We start from the raw sequence: 12013 nt of genomic DNA, 5'->3' as shown, positions 1-12013 counted from the left end.
TATTTATCTTAAAATACAATTAAATCAAAAATAAAGAAATGTTATTAATGTGTAGGATAAACGTTGCAGAGTAAATAAAAATGCTTTTTTTTTTAAATTTAATAAAAAAATCACAGAGAACAAAAAACGGATCCAGCATGATTTTATAAGTCTATATAGAAAACAATTATCAGATAGCTTAAACACAAATTTATCTTCAAAAAATAACACTAGTCTAGATATTTCAATGTATATATTTTTTAAAGTGTTTTAACAATATTTCTTTTATTCTGTCTTTGTCAGCTTTGTCTTTGAGTGTTTTTCTTAATTAAATAGCACATAATAGGCGCAACACAAGAGTGACGTCATTAATACGTTAAAGCATAAAGGGAACGTCATCAAAGTCTCCTCATTACCAAAAATGTACACCGTATGGGTTTTTAGTCATCTTGCGCAAACACATTGCTCACGCTCACAGCCAGTCTAAAAAAAAGGTTTTACGAGGTTTGAGGTAAAAAAATAAATAAATAAATAAAAATGAAGCTGCAGCCTGTCCTGGGTTCCTTAAACACAGCACAGTCGAGTAGTGATAGGTTGCTGCTGTACTCCTGCTCCTCCTCGTACTCCTTCTCCTCATCATACCGAGCCGAACAGAGAACCCGATCACACGTCACCATGTCGGATCGCCGCACCGGGCTCGTGTACCTTATCACGGGGGGCTGTGGCTTTTTGGGCCGGCACCTGCTCCGAGTTCTTCTGGACCAGGAGGGAGACGCTGTGGCGGAGGTTCGCGTGTTTGACAAGCACACTGAGCCCGGACTAAGCCACCTCGGAACCGGTAAGAGTGACGAATATGGACCGGACTGTCACAACTCCTGACAGCACGCTTGAATTAAGAATCTCGTGCAACATAAGGAATGTTATACAAGATATAGGTTCTGAAATATATACTTTTTTTCTAAATGAAAAACGTATCGCAATAGCATTTATAAGTGAGGATGTACAAAGTTATTCACGTAGTGGGTAATATGTTTCTAATGATACAGATTCACAATCACAACATTTTACAGTTTATACAATCAATTAAACAAATCAATCAAATTAAAATGAATAGAAATCAGAACAAATAAAAACAACTTAGTTTGATTGGAATGTCTGCCTTAACTTGTTTCAATAGTTTTTTTGCTTTTGTTTTTTTTAATATATGTATATATTTTTTTTTCGAGATGCAAGGTTATCAACAATTCATTAAAAAATACGTTTCAAACTGTTTAATGGCACTCCCACTTGAGATTTACTGTCAAACTTAACAGAAAACAAAGAAATTATAGCGTTAAAAACAACCAAATTGCTTTGCCATACAAAGTAGCATTGACATGCTAACATATAGAATTGGTGTTGCCACCATATAACACTTTAAAATTGATATTTGGATAGGGTTAAAATCTTTTTAATTTTTTTAATTTTCCATTTACTGTTCTTTTTAAGTGACACATGGGCCATCATTAAATATGAAATATACATGAAATCACTTTCCCTGATTTATCACTTAAAAAGCACACTTGTTTTGAAGTGTTGCACTTTGCACACACTTCCAGCGACCTGCGCTAGCTCACCTTTAAACTTTTGGCAAGCAACCAATCATACTGTAATTACATAATATTCATATTTTTTTTTATTTTCATGCTATTAGACATAGCAGTTGTAAATAAGGGAAGCATGTGGTATTTGTTTTAAATATAAGCAAAACACTTCTTGTGTTGTGTGGTCACTGTGCAGAGATCCTCTCCAGGATGTCCCACTCTCATGTGTTTCCTGTTGGCCTGTCACCACCTGCCACCTGTGTCAACGGGATACTGCATGTGTGTGCTTTGTTGCCCAGTGACAGGGCCGTGTTTAACCTTCGCTTCCCCGCACGGAGAGAATTAATCCATCGGAAGTGGCATTCCCCTGTCAGGGCGGCGTCAACAGTGTCGGGAATCCACTGACATGGGCGTGATGTGATGCCTTTGTGGAAAAACGCTTTGTTTGGGTTTTTATTGTGTGTCGCCTAACACGCTCGAGTACCCCGAGGCCCCTGAGTCCCGTTGTAACCAGAGAGCTCAAACCACAACCACCGCACCCATCCTGGGCCTCACGACTGTCAGCTATAACACATAACAGCAATTTATGTGCTACACGTGAAAAAACAAATCAAATTAGATAAAATTATGACATTATTAGTATTTATTGTGCCGCTTGGAAAAGTCTGTGGGCATTAGCTGTTCTGCCCTGTCCTGGTTTAAATCTTACTGAACCAGCAGAATTTTTTCAGTGCAGATTGGTGATGCAGTGTCCTCTTCAGCGCCTCTTTCTTGTGGAGTTCCCCAAGGTTCCATTTTTGGTCCTTTACGTTTTTCATTCTCTCTAACCCAGGTTGTGAGAGCCGTTCACTTGGAACTACAAATATGGCCACCAGTAAATTTGGCACCAAAGAGGTGTTGCTGTCAGTACAAGTAAAGAAAGTGTCTTTGGACTAGAGATACGTCTGGTCCTATTGGATGCTCAGTAAATGTTGTTGTCTTCTAACAATACATGACATCGTTCCAAACTTGAATCTCAGGCACCAACTGAAGAGCTTTTGAATGCGCCTGCTTCCATTCTGGCACCAAGAACGACAGTGTTATCTTTTGCAAAGGTGACCGACAGTGTTATCTTTTGCGAAGGTTCAAGGACCCGGTTCAGATAAAAAAAAGAGAGCGAGAGGCCTGCAGTGTGATTGCTAACCCATCACTAAAGACACAAGCTTTGCAGGAAGCAGCTCAGAAATTTACACTTTCCAAACCTCGACAAGGAAAAACATACTGGAGTACATCCTTTCACTATTTGACGTGGTCAGCCACGTTTTTCGCTTTCTTTTTAAAATGTGTTGTTGAACCACACAAGCTAAGCGTTGGAAATTCTCTAGCAACCCTGAATGCAGCAGAAACCTTCAACTGTAAAATTATATACAGTGTCACCTTCATTTATGAGTGCCCTAATTTCAAGTTCACTCTCCCCTTATAGCTGCTCGCGATTCTCTTTTTTTATGTCTTTATGCAAAACAGTGCTATTTTAATTTTTTTATCATAAACACTTGTTATTTGTGTTTATTGGTGAGCTGTAATGGATGTCATTTATATTAATTAAAAATTGATTTGACATATGAGTAAGTACCATTACAAGTTTGCTCACGTAACGAATTAAACTCATACTCAAGGTACCACTGTACTAAAGTGCTTGTTGCAAACTTCAGGAAATGATTTTCGAATTTTTCTGACCATAACTTTCTCTGGCATTATCGCTTCCTGTTTGGTCTCGAAGGGCGGACCAAGGTGACGGTCATCCAGGGCGACATCACGGACTACGACAGCGTGCTGGAGGCGTCCCGCGGTGCCCACGTCGTCATCCACGCCGCCAGCCTGGTGGACGTCTGGCACAAGGTCCCAGAAGCGCTCATCTACGCCGTCAATGTCACAGGTGGCTGCTCACTAAAAAATGCTGGATTGGTTATAACCCATTTACATGGTGCTGTGGATTTTTGAGCAGATTGGGTTACTTTTACCCAAGTGTAGGTTAGTTAGGTTAAGTTCAAGTAAATTTAATGCTCATGACTCACTGTGATGGCACCTGACAGTGGAAAGTTGCTTCTTCTTCTCCTTAGAAAATGTTGGTCATACAATGAGTATTATTTTTCAGCACAGCTATACTGATAACCTGGTAACCCATTTCTTGGTAGCTTTTTACTCATTGCTATGGGTAGCAGATCACTCATCGGGCCAGAAAAAGGAAACACTAAAAGATGACTAAATGACATCATTCTGTCGCCTAAATCTCATATTCGTACAGTGAGACAGCTACTCTTGAACGGCTGTCAGTTCTGCCATTCAGCCAGGCTTCAGCTGGGGGGCCCGTTTTCCAGCAGCCCTCAAATTTCCTTTGCTGACAGCTTCATGACAGCCTCCACGCAATGCTGTCAATTCCTGGCACGCAGAGCAATGTGGTTGTCGTTACCTCCACCAGAGAGGATTACAAAAGCTCAAATTCAATTTGGTGGAAGAAAATGACATTAGACCGCTCGCTGTCAGTTTCTCCATGATCTAAAAAGAGGATTTTTTTATTTTTTATATTTGGCTTTGGTGGAGGTCCGAGCTCTGACTCATGTTGCTCATGTGTATTTCTGGAAAAGCTTTTTAACATTATGACAATAGGAGCGGTCGACAGGAAGAACAAGAAAAATCTTTGGCCCTTTCTTTATTGACAGCAAATGTAATATTTGGCAGAATACAATCCTGATATTTATTCACTAAAATAAGGTATTTTTTTGGTCCGATTTTAAAAGAGCTAACAAGAGCCAATTAAATTGGTCGGCTTATTAATCAGTCGGGGCCAATAGCTAGCCAATATGCTAAATATTGATGAATCATTAGCAACTTCTTTGTTTTTCTATGGTAAAACATGCAGCGGGTAACAGTGACCATCAATTGTGTAATTTTTTTAACAGGAGGTTTCACAGAAATTGAAATATAAACTAATGGAAAAGAACACAAATCAATCATTTTCCTCCCACCAGTGACAATTACGAGCCTATCGGGAGCACTTGAACGCAGCACGTGGTGCCGCACGAGTCATTTTTTCCCCCTCTTGAGGTGTTTTTGTTTTTCCTAGTTACTGTGTTTTTTTTCTGGCCTGAAGTTCATGCACATACCGGGGATGTTAAAATGTAAACTAATGTAGCACTAGGAAAACTGCTACTGGTCTTTAAAAATCTCTTTTTAGGAACTTTCATAGCAACATTATAGATACTTAGCATACCGATCATTTACTTGACTAGAGTTCAAAAAATGGTGCTGTCACACTTAATGAGCAACTTTTAGGTGGGGATGTCTCTGTGGGTGTTTTGTTGCATGTTTGGAATAGCTTAGCTCACAAGTAAGCGTGCTAACCCTTCATTATCATCGTTAAAGCATGTACCAACATATTTTTCTGCGCCCTCTCTTGACCAAACGAGTCCAGAGTGCTTACATTTTGCTCTATGTAAACATAATCATTCTATTCATAAAGAAATCAATCATTTTGTGTCCAAAAGGCATTTAGCCATATTTTTTAGTAATAATTTCATGTGTAACTATTGTTGCTTTATTTGTTTTATGAATATACATATTTAATACTACGAAGTGAATGAGTGCTAAAATGAACAAAAATAAAGTACTATTTTATGAGTTAGTATTTTTTGTATTATTGTAATTATTATTTTATTGATACATTATTTCAATAACTACAATACATCATGTATTGCTATTGCTGTATTTGATGCCACTCCCTTTCAGATATCATAACCACTCAAGTTTTATTCAATCAATTTAGTACTACAAAGTAATTGAATACTGTGCATAATTTAGGGTAGTGATCACGAAACAAGTAATGCTTTTATTATTTAAAAAAAAAAAATTTTTTTTACTACCAAATTAGTGGTAGGAACTGATTCAATTGTTATTATAATAATTTATTCATTAATTCATTTGTCATTTTTCTGTGTTATGTTCAATTTTTATCTTGCCTATGTACAGTACTTTGAGAAAAATTGAATTTAGTTAATATATCATTTATTTTATTTTAATTGAAAACAAAGGAACTCACATATGGATCTCATCTCACACTGTCTTACCTCTAACAATCGGACTGCAGTAAGCGTTGATTATGATCATTTCTCCATTGTTTTTTTGTTGTTGTTTTTTTCCTGTCAGGAACGGAGAATGTGATTAACGCGTGTGTGGACAACAACATCTGCAGTCTGCTGTACACCAGCAGCATGGAAGTGATCGGGCCCAACATGAACAGGGAGCACTTTGTCAGGTAAAACCTTTCATCTTATCATGCCGGGTCATTACGGCTGTATTTCTACAAATTATTTCATTATAAATGTTGGTACCCCACCACTTTGATTGTTACCAGAACAGAAGAGTGGAAAACGTGGTAAAAATCAGTTCTGGGGAATCATACCAAACTGCCCTTGAGGCACAGTAAAGCAAGGCAGCTTTATTTATATAGTACATTTCATACACAAGATAACTCAATGTGATTCACATAATTAAAAATATTTTTAAGGCATTTAAAAGCAAAAGAAGTTAAGACATTTAAAAGGAAAGGAAATAAATTAAAAGTAGCTTACTAAAAGAACTTGCAGATCCAGAACAAGACCCTGGGGGGCACCTTTGCAACTTTTGGCAACAGAAACATACCAAAGTAGTAGTGGTGAGTACTTGATATTACAGGGCCAAACACTTCAGTCACCCTCACTCTGTTGTTAGTACCTCAACAGAGCAGTGGTGAAAAGTGCTCCAAATCCTTTTTTTAAACCCTGTTTACTATTACACAAGTCAGCTTTTGACTGACTGCTTTTTTCCACCGGAATGTTTCTTTCCAGTTCGTCTGTCAGGTCAGTTGTTATGCAATGCTTCGGCGAGCACACTTAATACCCTTAATAACACTTAAACACTCGTCCAAAGAAATCAAGACTGAACAATGACTCATTATCAACTCCTTTTCTACCTGAGGAAACATCTGCGACATTCCCTATATTCTCCTCTCTTCCTACTTTTGGTGACTCAGTGGCACCGGTCACAACATTAGGTACACCTGCGTGATCTAATGAGATGTTTGTAGCCTTGTGGAGTTGCATCATCTGAGTCGTCAAACTTTGCAGCCGTGCTGCACCCAGACACTAGGATGGAAATTAAAATGATTTATTTGAATGTTATCTGTTTGTCTAGTTTATGTGGTTCAAATTTGCTATCAGTCGGAAACATCTGTCCAGAGTTGTTCACCGTGGTCGAAATGATCAGTTCAATGCAAAACAGCAGACTTGCTGTGTCTTTTCCAGCATTCGTATAACGACATGTTGCATTAATATTAAGCTTCTGGATACACATTTGCAGTCTTGATTTTTTTTTTCAATAAAATTCAGCTACAATTTCATGTATTTAAAAAAAAAAAAATACCAATCTGATTTAAAAACTCTAAACCTGCAACAAAAAGTAATAGATTCTATATTCCACTGCTACACAAGGATTATAGAAATGCTCAAAGTAGTTGTTGCATAAAAACGGACCAATTCCAAAGAAAGATTGAGTCATATTACAAGGAAATACAATATTACAAGGAAATGATTTATGGTGGGTGGGACGATATTCCTGAAATCTGATTAAACAGTTGCTAGGCTCTGTTAACGGTTCAAGAATGTTTGGCTGCGCTGAGCAACACCGTCCAAATAAGTACAAATATGTACGTGAATAAATAAACTCATCTGTGCATGACTTGATCCTGTGACTGTGTCTATGTAGGGGTAATGAAGACACGCCCTACGAAGTGAAGCACACCATGGCCTACCCCAAGAGCAAGGCCAAGGCTGAAAAGATCGTCCTGGAAGCCAATGGAACAAAGGTAGCACCTTACAGTAGTTCAGTTTCGTGTTTTATGGCAAGTCAAACTTCATTCAAACTCAAATTTAGTAGCAATTATCTGTCTTGTACACGCGGTTCAAATTTGGTAGCAGTCAGACAAAATCACTAGGACAAGCTACAGTAGTCTTTGATGGACCCGTGGAAATGGCCAAAGTGACCCTAAAGTGGTTGCCTAAAATAACGGCAGATTTCAAGTGTCTTTTCGAGCATGGATTCTTGAGAATTTTTTGTAGGTCTCCACATGAACTAGCTTTTGTTGCTGGATTTTAAAAACATTCTAGGGTGCGCAACCGACCAAAATAACAAACTTCCTATGTCTTCCTATGGCTATTTGTGATAGAAATGCTTACCAAAATGTATGTTACCGAATCAAACTGGCTTTGAGGGCTGAATTTTTACCCAAATATGACTTTCTGCTCATCCTGCCGTGTAGGTGCGGAATGGTGAGCGTTTGCACACGTGCTCTTTGAGGCCGACCGGCATTTACGGTGAGGGCCACGAGCTCATCAAAGACTTCTACAAGCTGGCCATGAAAAGAGGAGGTCTGATCATCGGCGGCGTCCCCGACAGCACCGAACACGGACGAGTCTACGTCGGTGAGTCCCAGAATTGAGAGGCAAGGTTGCAAAGAACATTTCCGAGTGGCGACCACAAACCGGAAGTCATGCAACGTCTCTCCTCCTCTTTAATTCCTCGCAATGTACAACATGATGAATTGTAATCGCAGTGTCTGTGAAGTGACTCAAATCACTATGCTTGGCACATCTGACAAAATTAACAAAAAAAGTCGCTTGGATCTAATATTTGGGTACCTTTGGCAACTAGCATAAATAGGTACTCTCTCTTTACCTTAACAGGAGATAAGTGACAGATTTAGTCTTTGGTTTAGTGAAAACAAAATTTTAATAAGCAAACCAAACAATTAGTTTGTTCCAGATCAGAATTTTTGTGACTATTTTGCTGACTGAAGTATTCCAAACTAGTTTTCCCCATTGGACATCCTTCCATTGTGGTTGTTACCTCAACAGACAGTGCCCAAAAGTGGCATAGATCTGATTTGTTTTGGGTACCTTTACAACTTTTAGCAAAAGAAGTGTACCAAATAAGTTGTTGGCACACAATAGAACATTGGTATGAATCTTTTTTGGGGACCATTTACAACTTTTGGCAACAGATGCGTTCCAAATTAGTAGTTGCTAGTACCCAATAGGACACTGCCAAAAAGTGGTTTGGAGGTCCTTGTACAGTTTTTGACAACAGAAGCCTACCAATTGAGTAGATGGTGTCCAATAGAACATTGCCGAAATGTGGAATACATCTGTTTTTTGGGATTGTTGACACATTTTTGCAAGTGAAGCATACCAAGACAGCTCCACCCTTTAGGCACACTACTGCATTTGGTACCTCGATAGAGGAGTTGCAGAAACTAATACAGTAGATCCTTTTTTGGGACCCATTACAAGTTTTTGCAAAACATACATTCCGAGCTTTCGTTCTCCCCCTTCTGTTCAGGCAACGTGGCGTGGATGCACGTGTTGGCCGCCCGGGCCTTACACAAGCAACCAGAGACTGTGGGCGGCGAGGCCTTCTTCTGTTACGACGACTCGCCCTACAAGAGTTACGAGGATTTCAACATGCTCTTCCTGTCCACCTTCAAGTTCCGGCGGGTGCGCATGCCGCTTCTGCTGCTGTGGTTCCTGGCCATGCTCAACGACATCCTCCGCTGGATCCTGACGCCTTTCTGCAACTTTGCGCCCCTCCTGAACAGCTACACCCTGGCCGTGGCCATCACATCCTTCACCGTGAGCACGGACAAAGCGCTGCGCTACTTCCAGTACCGCCCGCTGTATGACTGGGACCAGTGTCGGCAGCGCACCCAGAGATGGGTGGACACCTTCCCTCTGGAGGACCCGAAAAACACCTAAGGGGGCTGCTGCAACAACACCCCCGTCCGTACATCTACGTTATTTTGTTATTGCCCACATGATGTCACAAAAAAGTATGTTTTGAAAGAATTCTAGCTTTAATTCCGTTATTATTGACAACGGGGGTGGGCACCCTGCAGCATCGCATGCCAGAGTTATCTGGATAACAAATAATCTCAGACCAACTGTTAAAAAAAGGGGCAATACTCCCGATTGATATCACATTTCCACTACTGAACTTTTTACACCAGGACTTGGAACTTTTTTTGTGTTTGGACCACCGGAGCTTTTTGTCTTGAGTTCCACGGTATTATTGGGGGGGCCAAATGAAGAACCTGCTACTTTCAAGAGGACCAGGGCTATTATTGGTTTGGGCTCTGCAGTGCTGAACATAGCTAATCAGGACTATTTAGTTCTAAGAGATACAAGTATGAAGAACTATATTCCTGGAGAGTACATTTTGTTCTGAGGTCATTTAAAAGAAGACCTTGCAGGAATTGTACCTTATATGCAAGGCTTTGTAAATTGGAGTGGCTGTGTTCTTCCCCCCCCCCGACTCTGACGTATTTCCGTGATAGCAGCGTGAAATGCATCAAGGGATATTTTCGTGGCGAAGCCTTATATCTAACTGATGCATCCTTGGTGTTAAGCTAGCTGACAAGCAGAACATTTGAGTATTCCGTGTGTTCTTGATATTTGTGCTTTCAATTGAAACTTGAAACAATTGTACTCGGGCCGCGACTGATGACGTTTCACAAGATCAGAAGTACGTAAGAACGGACAAGAACGTACATTGAGAAATGGATAGTTAAAAGCCTCAGGGGCCAGGAAGGAGACTGAAATCATGTGGACACAAAGGTTTCCAAACTGAGTATCTTCTTATCCACAAGGTGGTGACGATAGTACAATGCCACTATGTGAAAACAGTCGCTTAAAACCAGAAAGATCAACGCTAAATGCCTGTAGAGTGTTCCACTAAAGTTGGATATGTCGATGGAGGCATGCAGGCACCTCAACAATAGCTGCGCAAATACAAGTCAGCTCATTTTCAAATTTGTCAATGATCAGACTCTACCGTTGATTGTATTTTAAAGATAAAGTGATTATTGTGAGAATCAAGTATGACAAATGTAAACATTATTTACAAGCAATGGCCACATGTCTTTTCACATGAGGTTATATTGTTTTACACTGCGTAATTTAAGGCATTTTCTCTAATAACAGTAATAATTGTTTAAACGTCTCAAGTAAAAATGATTTAATATATTTTAACTAGTTGTGTTTCATGTGTCTGTTTCTTTTGGGATTCCGTGATCTTGGATGCTGGGTCTTTGGGAGTTCCCTCTTGGTGTTAGTCAGCTGGCACGCCTTCCCTTTGGTTTTCATTCCTTGGTTCATTCTGTGGTTTTTCCATGGAGACCGTCACAACATTTACATGCTTCTCAATGATGTGTGGAGAGAACGGCTACATTATGTCCGAAATGGAAATGAGGCTCTTGTTACTCCTAATTTGTTCAGAAATAACATTTGAGGCAATACTTTAGATATGTAGTTCATGTACTAATTTTAGTTTTAATTTAAGAATTTGAAAGAATCTTACTGCCTCAATTCAAATTTAGTTTCCTACGAGAACATGTAACACTTAACATCTATAGATTATTGTTAGGACCCAAGCACCAGGCATGTGAAGGCCATCTTGAATCATTTTTGGGGTCCTCAAGATGCCTGAAAAGTCACAAGTGTATTTATGGTAGAGGGTCCCCAAAATGTCCCTTCAAAAAAATAATGACTCAGTAGTGTCTCTTGCAATGTGGGAAAACCCCTGACACCAGCGTTACCATTCAACACCACTGTATCATAGCAAGAAAAAAAAAGTCTCAAGGACCCATACCTGAAATTTAACAGGAAGTCAACCATTTTTTTAACGTTTCGTGAGATTAATTTTATTAACTCTGACTGTAATTAGCCCAAATAAACAATAATTGAAAGCAGGCATCCAAGTTAGATGAGCGACACCTAATTACCTAAAAATGTTTTACCCGCGCCGTCGAATAAAGATGGAGATTTATTATTTTGAGTATTCTAGGTTGTTCATTGCTTCTTGCAGGTTTAATGTCCATCCATTTTCTATTCTGCTTGCCCTCACTAGAATCAAAGGTAAGCTGGACCTGATTTTGGGTGAGGCACACCCTGGACCAGGGGCGGAGCCAGAATGTGGATAATGGGTGGGCCTGGAAAAATCAGGGTGGGCCTGCCTGAATATTTCTCTCACTGAGCACAATCTTCCTGTCCGGCAAATCGTACATTCAAATGAAATGACAAACTGAATAATATGAAGTTCGGATCTTCCTTAGACAACCACAATTATGCCATACTTAATATTCAATAAAATAGAAAACACCAATGAAACGCTAATTTAAAAAATAATTTAATTAATTAAAGATTGAAAAATATCTTTTTTTTCATGAATCCCACTGGGTGGGCAGTCTGTCAATCTGGGTGGGCGCCCATCCCATCCCGCTCATGGCTCCGCCCCTGCCCTAGACTGGTCACTGCTGTCATAGAGGACTTACAGACAAATAACCAATCAACCTTGTATTCACACCTATGGATGATTTCGAGACTTCA

General features: G+C 39.6%; 1 protein-coding gene across 1 annotated transcript; it reads left to right on the top strand.

Moving 5' to 3' along the window:
- Positions 1-433: 433 nt before the first annotated feature.
- On the top strand, positions 434-10657 carry hsd3b7 (hydroxy-delta-5-steroid dehydrogenase, 3 beta- and steroid delta-isomerase). The gene is made up of 6 exons (XM_086056656.1): positions 434-817; positions 3322-3477; positions 5745-5853; positions 7341-7440; positions 7894-8056; positions 8973-10657. Exons 1-6 carry the CDS (start codon positions 517-519, stop codon positions 9383-9385), a joined length of 1242 nt encoding a protein of 413 aa, XP_085912782.1. The 5' UTR covers positions 434-516; the 3' UTR covers positions 9386-10657.
- Positions 10658-12013: the final 1356 nt, after the last annotated feature.

The sequence above is a fragment of the Filicampus tigris genome, chromosome 16 (assembly GCF_054856515.1).
Source record: "Filicampus tigris isolate MCC_2025a chromosome 16, RoL_Ftig_1.0, whole genome shotgun sequence".
NCBI lineage: Eukaryota > Metazoa > Chordata > Actinopteri > Syngnathiformes > Syngnathidae > Filicampus > Filicampus tigris.
Note: the sequence above shows the minus strand (reverse complement) of the source record. Positions and strands in the feature narration are given on the sequence as shown.